The sequence below is a fragment of the Bidens hawaiensis genome, unplaced genomic scaffold (assembly GCF_021521415.1).
Source record: "Bidens hawaiensis isolate Kalapana, Puna unplaced genomic scaffold, B.hawaiensis_p1.1 tig00058082_1, whole genome shotgun sequence".
NCBI classification, from domain to species: domain Eukaryota; kingdom Viridiplantae; phylum Streptophyta; class Magnoliopsida; order Asterales; family Asteraceae; genus Bidens; species Bidens hawaiensis.
The window spans coordinates 38,426-60,365 of record NW_027500494.1 but is presented as its reverse complement, the minus strand read 5'-3'; the positions used below and the strand labels follow the sequence as shown (position 1 = coordinate 60,365).

The 21,940-nt window shown below is 33.9% G+C and overlaps 2 protein-coding genes across 3 annotated transcripts; one reads left to right on the top strand and one right to left on the bottom strand.

Moving 5' to 3' along the window:
- Positions 1 to 2,902: 2,902 nt before the first annotated feature.
- Positions 2,903 to 4,612, bottom strand: LOC143602170 (large ribosomal subunit protein eL32z-like). Of its 2 annotated transcripts, none has more exons than XM_077079374.1 (4): positions 4,497 to 4,612; positions 3,543 to 3,639; positions 3,262 to 3,443; positions 2,903 to 3,181 (listed from the first exon to the last, which is right to left on the bottom strand). In XM_077079374.1, exons 2-4 carry the CDS (start codon positions 3,630 to 3,632, stop codon positions 3,052 to 3,054), a joined length of 402 nt encoding a protein of 133 aa, XP_076935489.1. In that variant the 5' UTR covers positions 3,633 to 3,639; positions 4,497 to 4,612; the 3' UTR covers positions 2,903 to 3,051. The 2 variants fall into 2 exon arrangements, with proteins under 2 accessions (XP_076935489.1, XP_076935491.1); XM_077079376.1 differs by having other exon boundaries at positions 3,543 to 3,646; positions 4,497 to 4,598.
- A 14,725-nt stretch (positions 4,613 to 19,337) lies between these two features.
- On the top strand, positions 19,338 to 21,582 carry LOC143602169 (protein IQ-domain 26-like). The gene is made up of 3 exons (XM_077079373.1): positions 19,338 to 19,816; positions 20,104 to 20,280; positions 20,986 to 21,582. The coding sequence occupies exons 1-3, from the start codon at positions 19,463 to 19,465 to the stop codon at positions 21,580 to 21,582; spliced, it is 1,128 nt and encodes a 375-aa protein (XP_076935488.1). The 5' UTR covers positions 19,338 to 19,462.
- The last annotated feature ends 358 nt before the right edge of the window (positions 21,583 to 21,940 follow it).

The following is a 21,940-nucleotide window of genomic DNA, read 5'->3' as shown; positions in this document are numbered from 1 at the left end:
ACGTGTATTTGATCCAAACTCTAGTTTCTTAACTTCAAATTTTATGCACTTCTTACAATTCTTAAGAAACTCTGTATTCTTATTTTAACCATTCTCCAAATATACAAACATCTACTTATATTTGCAAATTTCTACAATTTTTGTTAATGTAATATACGGGTTTCTTAGAAAACAAATGGGATCAAAATCAAAACCTTTTAACTCCTCTCGGAAAGCAGAAAAAAAAAAGTATAGTAGTATAATAACCAACATTTATATAGTTGAACATTATTTAAATCAAAGTCTAGCCATAAATTAAAATTCATTAACTCGCCTCACGAAAGTAAAGAAACCTAGAAAGTTGAAAATAACACCTTTCAAGATTGGTGAAGATGAGAATTTGACACGTTTTACTATTATTATTATTGTTATTGTTGTTTTTATTGTTTATCACTTCTATTATTATTATTTGTACGGAAGTTCTTGTTATTATTATACATGTCTTATGTTTTTTGATGGTTAGAAAATTTATAGAGAAACTTTAACCATTAAAAACAAGACCAAAACCAAAATCATTAAGTCATCTCATGAAAGCAAAGAAATAAGTGATGGTTATGTGACAAGACTAACCGATATTTAAAGAGTTGAATATTAATTCAATCAAAATCCAACCACAAACAAAAATCGTTAACTCGTCTTTGAAAGTGACCCTTTCAATATTGGTGTAAATGAGAATTCATACGTTTTTCAAATTAATTTATGCACAAATCTACATAATCTGATATTTGACAAAATATGAGAAGTAAATATTTTATCAAACCAACCTTTTTATCAATTTTTAAACAGCCGGTTTTCTATGGTCTTAGAAATAGTACAACACTACAACCGGTTATACCAAGCAGTTCGTATCAGTATAACTAGTTAACCTTATAATTTTATTATAAAAATGCAATTTCAACTCAAAAAACAATCCAAAATTATATTATTCAATAATAGAAATTCAAGTTTGCAACAAAGTTTTTGGGAAAAAAAAGTCTACATTAGGTTTATGATATTGGAGTGTTGAATACATTAAATTCACAATCGCTTAAAAGAAGAAATTCACTATCATCGACAAACTCATTAATAAGAGCATAACTATTTTCGTTTTCTACAATTCAAAATAAGAAGTTTTAGTTACCTATCATAATACACTGAAATTACGTAAGATAATTAATATGTATAACAAGTAACCTTGTGCTTGAGAAGCTGGTTCATGCTCTTCCACACCAAACATGTCATTCACATCATCATTTTGAAGTTCTCCCTTCAGCTCTTCTTCAACCACCCAAAAGTTCGTATTATTTAAAATCAAATTTGAAGATTTTTTAAATCAGTTTAACGGTGTGAACCGATAGAACATAATTACCAACTGTTTAGAACATAGGCGGGCAATTCGTGTCTTAACAGGTTTAACAGGTAAGAGGCGACGCGCGTGACACAAATATAAAACTTGAATACGACTCGTTTAACTACTTTATATGCCATGACTATAACACAGTTTTAAGTTTTGTGTACAAATAAGGGATAATGAGGGAGTCTAGCCTAGTAATTTCAATTATTTAAAAAAATAGAAAAATCACATACCGCACTTTTTTGATTAACAGGTCTTATCGTGTCTTTAACAGGTACTCAATTGCCAGCCCTGGAGGACCGTCTCCTAGTTTTACCAGCCTTGGTCATACCGAGGCCGTGTCCGATAGCCGACAGTACCAGTATTACCGCCCTGTTCATACTGGTATTTAAAACATTTTTTAATAATGATGTTTTGTTGTAATCTATTGCTTTAGGTTATTTAATTTCAACAATATAGTCACATAGATATGCATCGTTGAGGTCCTATCACACGTCAAGATGTCCGACAAAGACGGTTCATAATGTCATTAGTTGATTTAAGACTTGTTTTATTTTTTGGTAAGTTGTAAAATAATTTCTTTGAAACACATTAATGAACAGGGCAAGCCTAGGGTAGTGCAAGCCGGACGATTGACCGAGGCACGCAACTTTAGGGGGGCCTTAAGTCCCTCCGACATGCAAACCTTTCTTCGCAGGGGTATTCAAAGTTCGATCATCCTTGAGAGTTTGACCCCTCTTATTATAAGTGAAGTAGCTAAAGCGTTGAGAGAAGTTAAAAAGTGTATATTTGATATTTCATTCGACTTAGGTTAGTCTCCTCCCGGAAAGCAACGACGGGCAACAGATTGAAGAAGAAATGAAGACGGAGGTTTTATATTAGGTTAAGTTGTCGACCTATTTTCATTAAGTCCGTCCTTTTAGATCCTTTTTAGGTTACTACAACATGAAGTGCGACTAATTGGCAGAAGACTATCCATGACCAATTTGGCATACATAGTTGATGCTCCTTCACATTCACAGGGGAAGAAGTCACGAATTACGCCAACACGTAGTTTGACAGAGTACAGCAGTAACACCCACGCCAGCGATTAATGTTGTCAAGCATCAAATCGGGTTATAGAATGTCTAATACAATAAAAAAGGAAATATACATAGCATGTTTTTGATGGATCACAGACCGGCTCAAATGCACAGTGACCCGACTAATGATATACCCTCAACAAACGCCTTAATCGAACCCGAAAAACACTTTAGGCATTGTCCACCGTTGCTAATGCTCTTAAGTCTTATGACCATAGGCATGTTAACCATGTTGCAACTTGCAGTTAGTTAACAAATATTAAAACTATGAATTCAAATATACTCGGAACATTCCCTAACAAACTAGTATTTTCCTTTAAATCAAGATACCAAAGCCAAAGCAAACTAAAAACCAATATGCATAAAACCAACCTAATAAACCATAGAATTTTAATATTTTGCATTAAATCAAGACAAGTCATAATGAATTGGTGCAACAGTGCCATCATGACAATAAATATACTAATAACATTGAGGTCCACAAAATTGATCAAGTCTTGGTAACGAAACCACATGAGCAAAAAATTTTGAGTTCTTGCAAATTAAAACTAACATTAACCCGAAAGAAAACGCAATCCATAGCACATAAAGATAAAATCACTCGTCTTCCTGGCTGCGCAACCTAGCCGTACTGTTGGTGACAACAACATCCAACTGTGCAGCACGCTCAACAATCTCCTTCCTTTTACGGGTAGAAACATTGTGTGCGATTTCAGCACAATACGTCCTAAAAACATATCCAATATCAACAGCTGAAAAAATAAAACAATTAATATTAAAAGTACTGTATTAAAAAGAATAGTATACCGGTTATGCATCATGAGGACTTCAAGCTCTTTGGCGTTGTGAACAACAAACTTCTTGAAACCATTTGGAAGATAGTGACGGGTCTTCTTGTCTGATCCGTACCCAATGTTAGGCATAAGAGTTACGCCTTTGAACTTTCTCCTTACCCGCGAGTCAATACCCTTGGGCCTACGCCAGTTTTCCTAAAAGAATAAATATGAAAGTCAAACCGTTAGACCAACATGAATAAAGTTAATGCAAATGCCTTGTAGGCATAAAAATATAACAATACAATAATATACCTTGACGCATATCTTCCAGTCGCTTTGGGGCCTCTTGAACTTCTTGACACGCTTCTTGACGATCTTCTTATCAAGCTTAGGAACTGCCATTGCTTACCTGAGAACTATCCAACATGGTTACAAATACTTCATGACGTATAAAAGTAACTAAATAAATAGCAAAATAAATTGGCCAAATTTGTATTTAATTTAAACGCATATGTTGAAGTCAACAAAAATAAACAATAAATTTATAAGACTTTGGCAAACTAATACCGATATCATAAACAAAATTTTAAACTAATCAAACAGTTCTTGAAGCAACAAAGAAACGTCAATCATATGTCTAAACTCAATTAGAACTGTTCCGAAGACAGAAGCAAAATATACGATGATCGGTTCCTTCTACAAAAAGATTGAATGAAATCTTGTCATAGAAAGAACAATTCATAGCAAACGTTGCTTTAGTTTTCACAACATATGCTCTAACTGGCTTCAAATATATGATTAAACCAACTATGTTGCTTTAAGTCTAGCTTATTAATTAAAAAGTTTGTCTATGTAATTGATGTTAACTTACCATATTGTCATAAATTTATAATTTTATTTTTATTTTAGTTATTTTGATCAAATGTGTTTAGATTTAAAACAATTTTTTTCAAAAAATAATTAACCAACTTCAATTTAACCTAGATGAATAAAATACCAAAACTTTTACTATCGATGAAAACCAAACACATGTCAAGTTAAAAATTAAATAAAATGATAAAAATTAGTCAAACATGAAAACAAATTCATCTTAAACTAAATAACAATGACAATAACTGTAACAATCAACACACTGATTGAAGATTTAGCTCAAAACTAAAACCTAATTAATTAAAACACACTGATCAATCTAAATTAAAGACGCAGATGAAGCTATTAAAAGTATCAAAATAAACTAAGAGCAAGAGGACGAAGAGATCATGGAACCTGCTAATGGAGACGATACAAGGCGGCGTTTGTTGGCAATGAACCAGTGATGTAAAGCCGCAAGAAGCAATGGACCAACTCTAGGGTTTACATATACTTTGATCTTTGCTGGGCCGGTACATTCAGTGGCCCATATCTAGTTTAGAAGGCTTTAAGCCCGTATTAGGGAGTATATGTTAACCCACCTAGGGCTGTGCAACGGTTCAGAACCGCGAGAACCGACCCGGAACCAGAACCGAACCAGAACCGAAAATGAGTGAAAAATAGAACCGGAACCGGAACCTATTATAGTAAACCGGTTCAGTTCTAGAACCGCTAAATCCGACTCTCGCTAATCGGTTCTGGCTAGAACCGGTTCGATCATTTATTTATCAAATGAGTTATGCAAACTTTGCAAATTGCAAAACAAGTTTATACAATTGTATGTCTTCTTTCACGGTAAAACTAATTTAGATTACAACATGGACATCCGTTATATGTTTAATTAAAACCTAAGTGTTGAAGTTAAATAAATCGTTAGCAACGATATATTAATGGAAGATCATATCATTTTATATTAAATTACCTTGATAGCTAAATTAAAATTGACCATAGTTGTTAGTTCTTGAACGTAAAGAAAGAATATTTGAATTAAAAAATGATTGAATGGATGTCGGTTAATAAGTTACTCTATAAAAAATGGGGATCGGTAAATTTATTTAAAACGCTTTGAATATTCCGGTTCTTCGGTTCCAAGTCTAGAACCGCGGGTTTTACCCGGAACCGAACCGGGAACCGTTTAATGCAAATTTTAAGAACCGAGAACCGAACCGGTACACACATTAGCGGTTTTGAGGCACCGATTCGGTTCCGATTCCTCGGTTCTGACGGTTCCGAACCGCTTTTTGCTCACCCCTAAACCCACCTGAGCAGAGGTGCACAAACCGAGTATTTTGTAGGAACCGGTTCTGGCATGGTCAACAAAAGTCAAAACTAGGCTGGGTATAGACAGGTATTTGACATGGTTTTCTGGGTTTGTTCGGTTTTCGTGTTGGGTCAAATTTTGACCGGGTAAAGGTTAAACCGGCTCTGGCGGGTCAGGTCGGGTTCGGTTTCGGGTATAGGTCCCGGGAGAAACCCAATGCCAGGTCGTACACACGGGTCAAGTAGAGGTGCACAAATCGGGTTTTTTCTAATGCCCGGGATCGGGTATAGACTGGTTTCGGGTATGATTGGGTATTGGAAAATCGGGCATTGTGAGAAATCGGGTAGGGTATTGAGGAGAAAAACTCAACCCTATGTACCCGGGTAAGGTATGATCGGGTTCGGGTATTGGAACCAGGTATGTGTCCAGGTACGACCGGGTATTAATACCCGGTTTTGAATTTATAATTTTTTTATACATTTTTAATTTGTTTAAAATTTAAATTTTGCTTATTAATGTATAAAAATAATTAAACTATATTACAAAATCTATAAATCCACTTAATTACAAATTATTTACTTAGGAATATACATTTTACAAAAACTTAAACATAAAAGTTGTGAAGTAAACATAAAAATATACTATAAAAACTCATGTATTATTTCGGGTATTAGAAAATTGGTATCGGGTATCCGGTATAACCGGGTATCGGGTATAGGGTATGACCGGGTCCGGGATTTACGGGTATAAGTCGGTTCCGGTTTCTGTTAGTTTATTTAATCAGCATTTTATATTATTAGGTAGTCGTTTTCATTTCCGTTAAGACAGTTAGTTGTTTCAGTTAGTAGTTAGACGGATGTTAGTATTCTGTTTGTAATTAGGGTTATATAATAGTTCATCTTCAATAAAGTTTTCACTTTTCCCCAAATTCATTTCATTCAAAATTACATGGTATCAGAGCGATCCTGCTCTTGATTCGTCTTTCTTCATCATTTTCGTTCTTTAATCTTGAATCTTTCATTCGATTTCTGCTCGTTTTCTTCTCCAATTTCAGATTTGCTTTTGAATCTGCTCATTTTTTTTCTTCAATGTCTCAATCAAATTCAACGAATATTCAAATGAATCCAACAATTGATCCTTCAAATCCGTTTTATTTGCATCCTTCGGATCATCCAGGGATGATTCTTGTTTCTAAACAATTTGATGGAATCGGCTTTGGATCATGGAAGAGGGCGATGTCAATTGCGCTTTCTGCAAAGAACAAGTTAGGTTTTGTTGATGGAACAATTACAAGTGCTGGAAACCCTACTTTATGGAATCGTTGTAATGATATGGTGATTTCATGGATCATTAACTAGTTATCCAGGGATATTAGTGAAAGTGTTCTGTATGTGCAGACTGCTGCTCAACTTTGGACAGGACTAAATGATAGATATGGACAGGCTAATGGTGCAAAGTTGTATCAATTACAAAAGAGTTTATGTGAAATTTCACAAGGAAGTAGCAGTATTGCGGCTTATTTCACAAAGATCAAAGGAATTTGGGATGAACTCAGTTCTTTATCTACTATTTCTCCATGTTCCTGTGGTACATATGCTGAAATTGTGAAAAAGGATGAAGAACAAAGGTTAATTCAGTTCTTAATGGGATTAAATCCTAGTTATGATAATGTTAGGGGTAATATTCTGATGATGCAACCATTACCTGCTATAAGCAAAGCTTATTCTCTTTTGACACAAGATAAGAAACAAAGAGAGATTCATCCTACTGTGAAAGCTTTTCCTGATGTTACATCAATGAATGTTCAAGCTAAACCACAAGAGAATTTCAAGAAATCTGTCTGCACTCATTGTAAGAAATCTGGTCACACTATTAATAAATGCTATCGGTTGATTGGTTTTCCAAAGGATTTTAAATTTACTAAACCAAGACATGCTGCTAATGCTTGTGTAAATGATGGTGTTGATCATTTCAATAACTCGTCTGTTCATGCTATGAGTTCTGCTACAAGTCTGACACCAGATCAATGCCAACAGTTGATTCAGTTTCTTCAAAACACTCAACTCAATAATGGTTCATCTCAGTCTTCTAATAATGCCAGCAGTGAGACAAATGATCTGAAATATGCCAATTTTGCAGGTATAATGGCATGTTCTTCTATTTCTAATTCAAATTCAACATGGATCATAGACACAGGTGCTAATGATCATATGTGTTCAAATGAAAAAAAAATTTCCAGTTTAAAAATTCTTTCCAAACCTGTTTCCATTCTTCTTCCAAATGGAACAATAATAATAGCCACAAAATCCGGAACAATTAATTTGTTACCAAACTTGATATTGCAAAGCGTTTTGCTGGTTCCTCAGTTTAAACATAATCTTTTGTCCATATCAAGACTCTGTGAAGATACAAATGGCTTGGTTTATTTTTCTAATAAAGCTTGTATGTTGCAGGCCTCTTCTCAGAAGAGGCCTCTGGTTCTTGGTAACCTGCTTGATGGACTTTATCTTCTGAAGACAAATGAGCTTGTTTACAGTTCTTGTTCTGTTTCTAATTCCAAAATAATACAGTCTACTTGTAATGCCGTTGTTACTAGTAGAACTTGGCATGACAGACTTGGTCATTTGCCTTTGTATAAACTGAGACAGTTTTCTGTGTTTTCATACACTGATGTTAAACAAGTTGAATGTTGTGATATTTGTCCACAAGCAAGGCAACATAGATTGCCTTTTCCTCATAGTCATAGAAATACAACTCATATTTTTGACCTTATTCATGTGGATGTGTGGGGACCTTATAATACTCCTACTCACAATGGTTTTCGATATTTTTTAACCATAGGAGATGACTATAGTAGAGCTACATGGACGCATCTCTTATCTTCGAAAAGTAATGTTTTTTCAATCTTACAAAATTTCATTCAAATGGCTGAGACTCAGTTTAATGCAAAAGTTAAATGTTTAAGAACTGATAATGCCTTTGAATTGGGTTCTTCAATTGCTCACACACAATATCTTTTGTCTAAAGGTATCTTGCACCAAACTAGTTGTGTAGGAACTCCACAACAAAACGGTATTGTAGAACGAAAACATAAACACCTTTTAGAGACCTCTAGAGCTCTTCTTTTCCAATCAAAACTTCCTCTCAAATTTTGGGGTGAATGTCTTTTAACTGCGACTTATCTCATAAATCTTTTTCCAGCCATTTTACTAGAAGGTAAGAGTCCACATGAGCTTCTATTTGGTAAACCACCTTCTTATTCTCATTTGAGAGCTTTTGGTTGTTTATGCTATGCATCTACTTTACAACAAGGCAGAGACAAGTTACAACCAAGGGCAAATCCTTGTTTGTTTATTGGGTATCCAATGGACAAGAAGGGTTATAAACTCTATAATCTCACCACTCATCACATTTTTGTATCAAGAGATGTGATTTTCTTTGAACTTTATTCCCATCAATTCCTCAATCATCTTCTTCTGTTTTGTTCCCTTCTTTTGACATTTCTCATGATTCTTTTGATCATATTCCTGTTTCTGTTCCACCTCTAAATGATCCTCAACCCTCTTCATCTGCTCCACCGTTAAGAAGGTCTTCAAGACAATCTCATACACCTTCTTATCTTGATGACTATGTTTGCTATTCAGCCTCTTATTGTCCTCATACTATCACTCATACTTCTGCTGTGAACCATGTTCACACTTCTGCTCTTTTTGTCTCTAGCAACACTCTTTTTCAAAATCTCAGTCATCTTGTTGAACCAAATTCTTATAAATCAGCTGTTCTCTATCCTGAATGGCAATCTGCCATGCAACTTGAACTTGATGCTTTACATGCTAATAACACTTGGATCATTACTCCTCTGCATGCTGGTAAGAAGCCTATTAAATGTAAATGGGTTTATAAGCTTAAATATAAAGCTGATGGTACAGTTGAAAGATGCAAAGCTCGACTGGTTGTTAGAGGTGACACACAAAAGGCTGGTATTGATTATCATGAGACTTTCTCTCCGGTAGTTAAAATGACTACCATCCGAAGTCTCATTGTTATTGCCACTAAGAAGGGATGGTCTATGTATCAGCTTGATGTAAATAATGCGCTCCTTCATGGAGAGTTAGATGAGGAAATCTACATGTCACCTCCTCCGGGTATGGATTTGGAAGATTCTACCCACATTTTGAAGCTTTAAAAATCTTTATACGGGCTTAAACATGCCTCTAGGCAATGGTATGGTAAGTTGTCTGATGCTCTCAAATCAAGGGGTTACAAAAGATCTCCAAATGATCATTCTTTGTTTTCTAAAAGCATGGGGTCATCTGTTGTTCACATTGCAATTTATGTTGATGACATATTGTTGACTGGTAATAATCTTGAAGAAATGAATGACTTAAAGTCATTTCTTGATCATACTTTGAAAATTAAAGACCTTGGTTCACTTAATTACTTCTTAGGCATTGAGGTTTTGGATACTGCAAAAGGCACAATTTTGACTCAAAGGAAGTTTGCCAAGGATTTATTAAAGGAGTTCTCGGATTTTACTTCTTCTGAACCAAAGTTAGCTCCCTTGCCTGCAAATCTTCAGTTGCCTTCTGATATTGGTCCTTTATACTCAGATTCTTTACAATATAGAAGATTGGTTGGTAAACTTAGTTATCTCACTCACACCAGACCATATTTGTCCTTTGCCGTACAATTCTTGAGCCAATTCATGAAAGAACCTCATGTTCCTCATTGGGATGCTGTTGTTCATACTCTTGGTTATGTTAAAGGTTCTTTTAATCAAGGGAATTTTTTCAATAATTCTACAAATTTTAAGCTTGAAGCTTTTTGTGACTCTGACTGGGCTGCATGTCCAAACACGAGGAAGTCTGTTACCGATTACTTTATTTTATTAGGCGGCAGTCCTATTTCATGGAAATCTAAAAAGCAACCTACTATTTCTTTAAGTTCCGCAGAGGCAGAGTACCGGTCTATGCGCAGAGTCATAGCCGAACTCACCTGGTTGACAAGGTTACTTACTGAGTTTTCGGTTCCCTCTATTACTCCTATCTCACTGAAGTGTGATAGTCAGGCTGCAATTCATATTGCTAAAAATCCTGTATATCACGAACGAACTAAGCATATCGAGTTAGACTGCCATTTTGTTCGAGAAAAGCTTCAAGAAGGTCTTATCATTCTGTCACATATACCTACTAAAGACCAGCCTGCGGATTTGTTCACAAAGAGTTTACCTAATGTTCAACATCAGTCTTTGCTTTCCAAGTTGGGAGTCTCATACTCTCCAACTTGAGGGGGGTGTTTATTTAATCAGCATTTTATATTATTAGGTAGTCGTTTTCATTTCCGTTAGACAGTTAGTTGTTTCAGTTAGTAGTTAGACGGATGTTAGTATTCTGTTTGTAATTAGGGTTATATAATAGTTCATCTTCAATAAAGTTTTCACTTTTCCCCAAATTCATTTCATTCAAAATTACAGTTTCGGGTATAGAATACCCGGGTATAAAAAAACCGGTTCCGGATATTTTTTTCGGGCCCGGTTCCGGGTTTTTTGTGCACCTCTAGGGTCAGGTACGGGTAGAAATTAATTATCCGAGTCTAGCACACCGGATTGGTCCGTAACAAGAAAATTTGTGCACCACTACACTGCCCAAATCACAAATACATAGGTAATGATTTTATGAATTTAATTCAATAAGATAAGTTATTTTGTAAAGATTATCTTAATGTTCACAATAATACGGATAATATGTAGTATCATGATATTTAAAACAATAATAATTTATTTCAGTTTGTTCATTCGTTACTATATATTTCCTTAGTTTTTAATATTTTGAAGTGCTTATTAAGAACAAGAACACTGCCGTTACCTCGTCACCAACACCTAGGGCTTTGTATTTGAATCCGACAACAATAGGCGATGATGGTGCAATTGTAAACAAAGTGACCACAATCGGAGAGAGGTGGGATTGATAACAGAGAAACGGAGAGGGCAATACTCGATGAAAGCATGCAAGGAAAGAGACTACCGGATTGAAGATGATGATGAAAAAACGTGCCTAAGAAGTTAAACATATGGTCAAATGAAAACTCTATAAATTGAACAGGGATATTACCTCACAAATGTATTATTCTATTTAATATATGTAGTTTAATCTATTAACAACCTCATTATCTATGTTAATTTGGGGGCCATTGCAAAACTAGTCAATCTCTAGTTGTGATATATTATAGTCTAAGTCAGGAGAAAAAATCAACACTATAGTGAAATGATGCATGAAAACATAGTTGCTTATCAACTTTAACTCGCATATCCTCCTTATTCATTGAAGCGTTGTCTAACTTTCAATTGTGAATCAAATTTTCAATGTGTATCATAAAAAATCTTATCGTTTTGTTGATGAATTCGGTGGAGACATTAATCTCCATTGTGTATTACCCATAAATTATGTGTATGGTCCTCTCTTTTATGTATATATAAAGTTTATAAATCTAAGCATCAATCTCTTAAGCATTAACTCATATGAACATCATAATACATGGGAAAATTCCCAAAATGGCCCGTCGGAGGAGAGAGATTCCCATATTGACCCATCGTTTTGATTAATTCCATAAATAGCGGTCCCAAACCAATCATGGCGATGAGATTTATGTGTCAGACGATTACATACTGACACGTGACTCTCAAATATCATCTTCACAATGAAATTGGTTTCAAATCTCATCATTACGATGAGATTTCTCTCACACTCAGCTTGACAATGAGATTTGAGATCAATCTCATGTTGATGATGATTTGAGATCAATATCACCGTGACAATAAGATTTGAGACCATTTGTCAGGTTCTTGTTGGGCGTTGAATCTCATCTTGAAGATAAGATTAGGATTGACCATTTTGGAAATATTTCAAAAAAGTGGGTCATTTTTATAAATATCTTTCATCGCTTAGGTTTTTTTTAAGCATTTTCCCTTAATATATTGACCAACCTAAGCTCATGGTATTTTTATTGACGAAGGTGATCCAAACATATGAGCGCAAAATAATCATTCTAGTTAATTGTGTTGTGCAACGTTATTAACTTATTGAAATATAAGAACAAAATTGGTGACGCTTCATATCCGAAGGTCTCCATGACACAAAGGAAACTAGTGAGGCGTACTGATCGATGTTCAACGGTCAATAAAAAATAATTATAAATCTAACGCCTTAGCTAGCTTTACTACTTAGGGTAAATAGGGTCATCTTCAGTGTTGCAAAGTTGCTAGGTGCTAGTTGAGCGGCCGAGTACTGTCTAGGATTAATCACATTGGAATCTTTATATAGAGAAAATTATGATTTGTGCCTCTATGCTTTATGGGCGGAGGCATATTACTGCTTATGCTGTCAGTTGAACGTTGGTTGACCAGTGTAATTAATGGTTAAATGACCATTGTACCCTTCATCTTCATTTTCATCATCATCATCATCAACATCCAACATCTACCAAGAACCCTAACATAAACCCAGAAAATTTCTGGCTAAGTTTAGATCGATAGGTTCAGGTCGAAGTTCAAATATAAAAGCTAAATTAAATTCATACACTTGTTACAAGAGTAACTATAATGTAAAACCTTGACAACAGTCTACCACCCTTATCAAATACCATGGAAATCGGTACTCCACATGGGGCCACCATTTCATTTACGAAAATACATGCCAATACATTCATATGGTGGTCAACTTGGTAAACCTAAGAAGCTATGGATTTATGTGGGAGTCTTTGGACTTTTCCACTTAATTATTCATTAAAACTTATCATGGTGAACTTGAATACCATGTTCACCGCCACATCTATAAAAAAATTGACCTCTCTCATCGAAAACTCACGCATAAGTAATTTAACTTAAGGTTTCTAACAGTTTTAGGACTAATTTAAGGTGAAGCTAATGTTTCATTGGTTATACCTTGGTTTTGGCGGGATCATGGGCTGTACATGACTAGCTAATAACAAACTTTAGGCACAGGCGATACAATCAATCATATCAATCAATCATACCCAGTAAAATCCCACCGACAGCAAAGCTATAAGTAGGGTCTGGGGGGTGGGATGTAGGCACACCGTACCTCTATCCAAAGGAATAAAGAGGTGGCTTCCAGAGAGACCCTCGGCTCTAGGTACATGTGTATGAAGCAAAATAAAGGAAATCAAAGTTTAACAGCTATATAAAAACTACTACTAATTATAATAATATTAATAATAATATTAATAATAAGATCACAGTTTAACAGCTATATAAAAGCTAATAATAATTATAATAATAATAATAATATATGTAAGGGAAATACCATTATGGTATGTGACCTAAATAAGTTAAGTCTAAGCCCTAAGGTATTCAATTCTCTCTAAAAATCCTTAACTTTAATTCTACTTCTCCACGAATTCCTATCCTCAACCATGTCCTCAGAGAGGTTTAGGTCTATCAAATCATGCCTAATCCTCTCATCCCAAGTCAATTTCGGTCGTCCTCTACCCCTCCTCCCCTCTATAGTAATGTTGTCTACGGATCTAACAGGATTCGTCGTCAGTCTTCTCTTTACATGTCCAAACCATCTCAATCTCCACTCTCTTATCTTGTCTGCTATGTTCGCCACCCCTAATCTCACGCGAAACACAACGTTTCTTATTCGGTCTAGCCTTGTGTGCCCACACATCCAACGTAGCATTCTCATTTCTGCTACCTCCATCTTCCGCACTTGTGCCTTCTTGATGGCCCAACAATCTGTTCCATATAGCATTGCAGGTCTAACTGCCACCCTATAGAATTTTCCCTTTAGTTTAGTCGGGAAACTCTTGTCGCACAATATACCTGTGGCTGCTTTCCATCTACACCATCCTACCTGAACTCGGTGGGTCACATCACTGTCTAATTCCCCATCGCTCTGTACAAAAGATCCTAAATACTTGAACTTCGTTACCTGCGGGACCACCTGCCCTTCAATTGTGATCTGTGCGTCTTCATTGTCGTTTATCCCACCAAAATCACAGTGGAGGTACTCCGTCTTAGATCGGCTAATCTTTAAACCTTTTGTCTCTAAGGTTGTTCGCCACTCCTCAAGCCTCATGTTTAGATCTTGTTTTTTCTCAGCAAGTAACACAATATCGTCTGCGAACATCATGCACCACGGGAGAGTCCCCTGAATCGACTTTGACAGCTCATCCAAGACTACTGCAAAGAGAAACGGGCTCAACGCTGACCCCTGGTGAAGACCTACCTCTACAGGAAAGAAATCAGTATCCCCTACTGGCGCACGGACACTTGTTTCACTCCTGGTATACATATCCATAATTATCTCTATGTATTTCCTGGGCACTCTTCTACCCTCCAAGCACTCCCAGAGCACCGCACAGGCGATACAAAATTTTATTATTTACAATACAAATGTTAAGGTATAATCCAAAATAAAATCAACGTGGGTCATAGGGGATTCCTCTATCCATCACCAGTTCTACGCATAGGTTGTCTAAAGTTCATACATGTCTTCAAGTAAAGATAATATATTCTCAAGCAAGCTCGAGTCTATGCTAACCTCAAGTGTAGTTCATCTAGGTATAATCCTATATATTTATTTTAAAAGAAAATCACATATAACTATTTATTTGGTATATGTCTAAGCCAATTCGCAAATATGGACATTACACATAGTCATACAATCATATCTTTACTTTTACATGCGTCTCAATTTATTTGTTTCAGTAATCACATATAAACCATGAGTTACATGAGAATAAAATGAACATACCAACGCCCGACCCATGATTATGATCTGTGGGTCAGATGAAAATATGAAGATTTATTTTTAAAAATGCCCGATTATAAAAGGTACTCGAATTTGATTCATTTATAATTTATTATAGCCAACTAGAAAAAAATTATTAATGCATATATGGTTAGTATGTGCTCAAATATGATTCAAATATTACATGTAGATGGAAAAAATGTTTTTCTTTAGGATACATATGTATATAAAAAGTAGATACTCGAATTTGATTTGTGTATAATATATTATGAGCAAACGAAATCCGTATTTTTTGTACTATTATTGGATAAACTCTACTTCTCTGAGTTAAAGTAAACAAGACAACAAGTATTCATGACTACATGTATGTATATATGAATTTGTTCTTAAGTTGTCCTAAAAGTCTAAAAGTATTCATGAATACATCCCTAATCTAAAACCTTGACTAATTTACTAAAATTTTGAACCATCGTACACTACACATGAACTCACATTTGGAAAACCTTCCATTGACCTCGATGACACTATTGATTGAAAAACACAAGTGTTGCTCCATCAACACCAACACCAACAGACGCTAACTTCTGTACCCATAATACAAACTGTGTTTCACTCCCTACCAAGCAGAAGACCTATCAATCAATCTAACTGTTATTAAAATGTCAAACCGTCTTTCTGTTCATCGCCATTTTTGTTAACTCCAAACTTACATGTTAAAAGCTAGCCCATTCATAATAAATCATTTTAACCTCATATCTTCTTTATTATGTATAGTTAGAAACAACAAAAATGTTTAAGAAACAGAAAATAATCAATATACAATTATAGTTTTGATTTGCTGCTTCTAAATCACTTCTCAATTTGATATTTGACTTAGGAAAATTTGATTTTATAAATTACACATTTTTTAGGTTGGTTGATAATAATCTCAAAACTCAGAAAACTGTTGTCACCGGTCCCACCTTTTATACTATATGTTTTTGTTGTTCCCCGCTAAAAAAACCTGAACGCCGGTCAAGGTTTTTTCCGAATTTCAGTATGATGTTTTATGGCTTTTGATCGGAAGAAGAATACGATTTGATTGATACAAATCCAATTTTCATTCTTCGTAAATCATTGAATATTAATATCAGAAAATGAAAATATATAGTTTTATGATATAAACAGAAACCGGTTTCAAAATTCAATTTGTTTATTGTATAAAGTTGCGAACTATCACTCTCTTATTAACATCCAAAAATCGTCCATGTCCTTTTAGACTGTCTATGTAAGCTGTAAATTGTTATTTAAGTTACCAGAAAATGCATCCAAGATTCCATGGTACCTTTTCTTTCTTTTGATTTATATGTACTTTTAAAAAGGTTAAAATGTAGATAGTTACTTGACCATTACATGGTTTAGTAATGGCGGGCATGATCTTACAATATGTTCATGATATATGTCCATATAAGATTTAAGCAGTGCCGTCTCGTGAGTAAGCTAAATGAGGCAATAACTTTAAGTCTTCAGATTTATAGGACCTTCATCTTAAATAAGAGTTATGTATTTGAGATTTTGAAAGTAAAGTTCTTTTAAAATTAATAACTCAATGATGAGGCACAAGCTAAGGATGATTGTTTCATATTCATTATCAGGGCATATCATCTATATTCTATAATTTTGTATACTCTCTAACGCTATACACAAATAGAAAATAAAATAAAAAGGCCTCAACATTTTAGTTAGTTTTTAGGTCTCCGAGGACGTTGAGTCGGCCCTGGATTTAATTAAGAAATAATGAGTATATACCACCAACATAGTAATTAGGTCTCAAGACACATGACTGATCAAACAATTTATCATTGTAAAAGAAAACTGACTAAAAAACTCGTTACAATAATTATTTATTGATTATATATCTAAAGACTCTAACCAAGCCATCTACCTATACTAATAAAAGAAAATAATTCTGAACACGTGACATTCTAAGATTAATTCTTACTATCAAATTCCCTCCAAAATCACTTTTCTTCTATTGATGGAAAAAAAATATCTTTCAATATATAGTATTGATTATAAATTCAACATACCGTATTAATTGATTAGTCTTCATTGATTGAGTTATTAATGCCATAAATTATATTGTAAACATATTTAATATAAAAAATTACTAATATAATTACATGTCATGAAAGATATTTTCTTTAAAATTAAAATGCATATATAAAAGAGTTTGGGTTTAAAAGAGTAAACTAACATTCAATTTTGAGACATCTAAGAAAACTATAATAAATTATTTTATTTTATTTTTTAACAAATATTTAATGTTTAATAAGTCTTAAAAATTAAATAATATAAAGAGATTTAATTATCTTTTTGTTATTTGTATTAAGTTATTTATTGTAATTTATACATTAACTTATCCCGTGTAATACACGGGTTTCTAAAGCTAGTATATTTATAATCTAACTCTAACTTGGTGAGGACATTACCTTAATAATTATATTCAGTAAGGAAACTAAACCAATTTAATCAACTTATCAACTCAGGTCCTTCGATATTCACCGAATTGCAAATATGATTCAGAATTACCAACAAGGTCACATCATAAAAACCAAACCACATAGTGTAAATCAACCATTTTCACAAGTTAAAACAGGTTACAGTACAAAAACTAAGAACATTTTTACAAACACATATATGTATAAAAATAATTTAAAAAAGTGTCTTACATAAATCAACCCTCTTCTAAATATATATGTTAACCTTATAATTGCTACTAAATCCTATTATTATGTATTCATTACATGCATTATATTTAATAGGTTGGATTATATAAATATACTTATACCACTTTAGAGAAAGAGCTTCTCTTTTGGTACGTACAGAGAGGATGTTGTAAACATGAAAGGGACTACATCAGGAAGCAACTTTATTTAGATAGTAGTATAACTTGTACCTTACAAGTCAGAGCTGCATGTGGGATTGGTAATAGCAAAACAGAGGTTTGGTTGTGGTAATGTGTAAGAGGGATCACGAGATGGTCAGAAGCAAAAGATAGATGCCTACAAAACTTGGTATCTTTTCTTTGTAGAAAGCACATTGCTCTATACATACATAAAAGCTAAAGTGTTTCATTTTACGGATTTTAAGTGCTTTTCTCTATTATTTATTAAAATTTAATCCAAGATTTAGGTTAACATATATTTTTTATAAAAGTACTTCTAATGATTATATATACATAAACATTATTAGTAATTTAATTTCTTGTTAAATAACATTTTTTCCCTGTTTTAAACTAGTAATATAAATTATTATACAACAATATCTTTTGAGTCACTCTCCATCAACCTTTCACTTTCACGACCCCCTTTTCTCCCACTCTTTTCCCCTTGAGCTAAAACTACTTTTATAATCTGATTCTGCCATCATTTTCCATCACGATTTATCTTTCTCATAAAATCTTTTTGCAATAAATTTTAATAATAATATAAATTAATTATCTTATCATTATTTGACTGAGAATGTTATTTGGATTTACTTTTAAGACATTTTTTACATCAAAACGAAAAACGGGTAATAAGTTACCCCACTAGTTTTTCGAATAGTACTAATCAGTTTAAAACACTACATTCATAGATAATAAAATCATAACATTACTTTTACATGACTTGTTGGGCACAAGTAAGTAACTCTATATCCTCACACGCAATAAAACAAAGTATCAAGCGTAAAAGTTATAAACACGCATTGGTTATGAATACAACACGATTCTCGTGTTTGGTCCCTGTACATGAATCAATATTTAACGCGGAATCTAACAAAACTCAAATATAGAAATCAACCAATCAAATAATCATTTTGGCACTAAAAATCTCGTTTGTGAACCTTCAAACACCGATATAGTGATAGCCCAATAAGTTTCTAATGTTTGAATTCAATTTTCACTGGTTTTCTGTTAAACACAATTTGCGTTTTTGCATGCTACATAATCTTTTCAATTATAGTCAAAATTATTTATTTACTCATCAATAAATTGTTAAATAGCATTTTATTTGTCCTAGTTCCTAACTTCCTTTCACCAGTTTAAATATAACATACTAAAAACCCTTTAAAGTGACAAATTTACGCAACAAATATAGCGTACATATTCTCTCACTCATTTTTAAATATATGTTCAATTCAAATGTCCGTTTCTTTTAACATACATACACAATCCAAACCCAACTGGGTCCTTTGCCTTTTATTAATAAGATCTCTCTCACTCAGTCTTCCCAGATTCTGGAAGTAGAAGAACAAACAAACAAACAATGGGCAGAGCAACAAGGTGGCTCAAGGGCATTTTCGGTATTAAAAAATCTAAAGATTCCGGTGACCGGAATAATAATAATAACAACTTCTCATGCATTGGCCTGTCACGTAGAGACCCCACCATTTCTCCGCCTACAAAACCAATGTACTCAACTCACTCCGAGGAAGAACGGAACCGCCACGCAATTGCTGTCGCTGTCGCCACCGCCGCCGCCGCGGACGCTGCCGTTGCCGCCGCACAAGCGGCTGTTGCTGTCGTTAAGTTGACTAGTCAAGGCGGCTTTGTCGGCGGTGGTGGTGGTCGTGAGTTTACATCCGCCGTCAAAATTCAATCGTTGTTTCGTGGTTACTTGGTATTAATATTAACCTTAAATTTGTTTTTTTTTTGTATTTTATATTTATTCGGTACGGGGAAAATTTAACACAAATTAAATTAACGAACTAACTGTAAGAATCAGGTACTGTAATTATACATAGTAATTATGTCGTAATTACATTATATTATAGTATGTTGTATATATAATAATTACACACTTGATTATCGTAGTTAGCGCGTTAATTTTTATTGTATTTGTGTTTTTAAGATGTTAAATTATGGAGTTGGGTAGTGACTAATGAGTAATAATTGATAATTAAACAGTCACGAAAAGCATTGAGGGCATTAAAGGGATTAGTGAAACTTCAAGCGTTAGTACGAGGATACATGGTGAGGAAACAAGCAGCTGCTACATTGCGCAGCATGGAGGCTATGGTGCGAGCGCAATCTAGCATTTGTGCGCCGAGATTTCATGCTATTAACAATCTTCAAAATTCAAAAGTAAGCAGCCCTCTGAACTACTACTCTTAAAAATATATTATTATTATTATTATTTTATTTTTTTGGGTATATATATATATATATATATATAATTTATTTGCAATAAAGTTGATTGTTACATATAATTAAAATTCAATTATTGTACCTTACTGGGTAAAAAGTCAATTTGCATTTAATTTTTGAATCAAAAGAATTGAAATGATGAAGGACCTGGACAATTTTAATATAAAATCCAGGTTTTAGTGAGGATACTTGTCAAATTATTATTGTTGAAAATTATTTTTAATGTAAATTGTTTAATTTTATAAATAATGATTCATAGTTTCATAATTTTGTATTACCTAAATACAACTATTTTCACATTTTTTAATGTAAATTGTTTATATTGTGTTTTTTATTATTACTACATATGATTTACAAATGTGTAAGTTCTATGTGTAAATAATATCTATTCAAACTTTTTTTTTATATTTTTGGAGATATGGATAAACATTATATTCTAACCATCTTCTATATTTTACTTTTTTAAGATTGGTAAAACTAATGATTTATTGTGTTTTTGCATGTTCTCGCAAAAACCGTGTTCTATCTAAATACCTCCATGATATTTATAAACATGTATTAAATATATGATCGTTAACTACAAAACTTATTATGTTATATCAAACATTGAATGTACTTAGAATGGTATATCTATGTTTTTAGGAGGGTTTCGATGAGGCAAGGAGTGAGTACACAACATCTATTCACAGTAGAAGGCTGTCAACTTCTTTTGATACTCCCATAATTGAAGAAAGCCCAAAAATTGTGGAAATGGATACAGGAAGGCCTAGATCAATATCTAGAAAGCCCAATACATGGGCTTGGACACCAGGTTATATCAATAACCCGAGTGTCCAAATCCATTCGTCACCTCAGCGACACCAATCCCCAGCTCGTTTACCCTTACCCAGTTCACAAAGCCATGAGTTTGAGTGGGCCCAACATCTCGGGCTTAATCGGTACAGGCCCATCTCTCCATCCAAGAGCGTGTGCACAGACGGGTCGTCAAGTAACCGAAGCTACATGGCTAACACAAAATCATTCAATGCTAAGTTAAGGTCCCAAAGTGCACCAAAGCAAAGGCCCGACTTTGGATTTAGGCACAAGAAGAAGATGTCACTTAATGAAATGATGGAGCCAAGAAATAGCATAAGTTATGGAGTGAAAATGCGTAGGTCGACCTCACAAGCTCAAGAGTCGATTAGTTTCAAGAGTGCGGTTTCGGGTAGGCTTGCCAGGTATTCAGATATTCGATGGTGAGTACCAAAGCTCTTCGACAAACGTTTAACATGATATTTGAGTTCATCTAATTGCGGAATTGTGCATAACATCAAATATGATTTTAGGATTTTGGATTTGGGATTTACTGATTTATATTATTAGTAGGTTATTGTTGAACCACATAACAAATATTATTTACTAGATGATGTTTTATTGTTTTATTCAAAGTACTTGTTATATTATTAAAAAAAGGTTTTTAACAACCAAACTTTATTAATATTGAAGACATTTTAATGGTGTCATTTTAAATTGTAAATTGACAATTGACTTATAATACATCGAGACCACCTTGTACCTCTTGTTTATCTGGTACAATACATGTGCAAAAGTTTGTGAA

Coding starts and splice junctions, on each gene's coding strand:
- LOC143602169 (XM_077079373.1), top strand. CDS start 19,463: ATGGGCAGAGCAACAAGGTGGCTCAAGGGCATTTTCGGTATTAAAAAA. Junction 19,817..20,103: donor CGTTGTTTCGTGGTTACTTG/GTATTAATATTA, acceptor ATAATTAAACAG/TCACGAAAAGCATTGAGGGC. Junction 20,281..20,985: donor ACAATCTTCAAAATTCAAAA/GTAAGCAGCCCT, acceptor CTATGTTTTTAG/GAGGGTTTCGATGAGGCAAG.
- LOC143602170 (XM_077079374.1), bottom strand. CDS start 3,632: ATGGCAGTTCCTAAGCTTGATAAGAAGATCGTCAAGAAGCGTGTCAAG. Junction 3,444..3,542: donor ACTGGAAGATATGCGTCAAG/GTATATTATTGT, acceptor TTATTCTTTTAG/GAAAACTGGCGTAGGCCCAA. Junction 3,182..3,261: donor GTCCTCATGATGCATAACCG/GTATACTATTCT, acceptor ATATGTTTTTAG/GACGTATTGTGCTGAAATCG.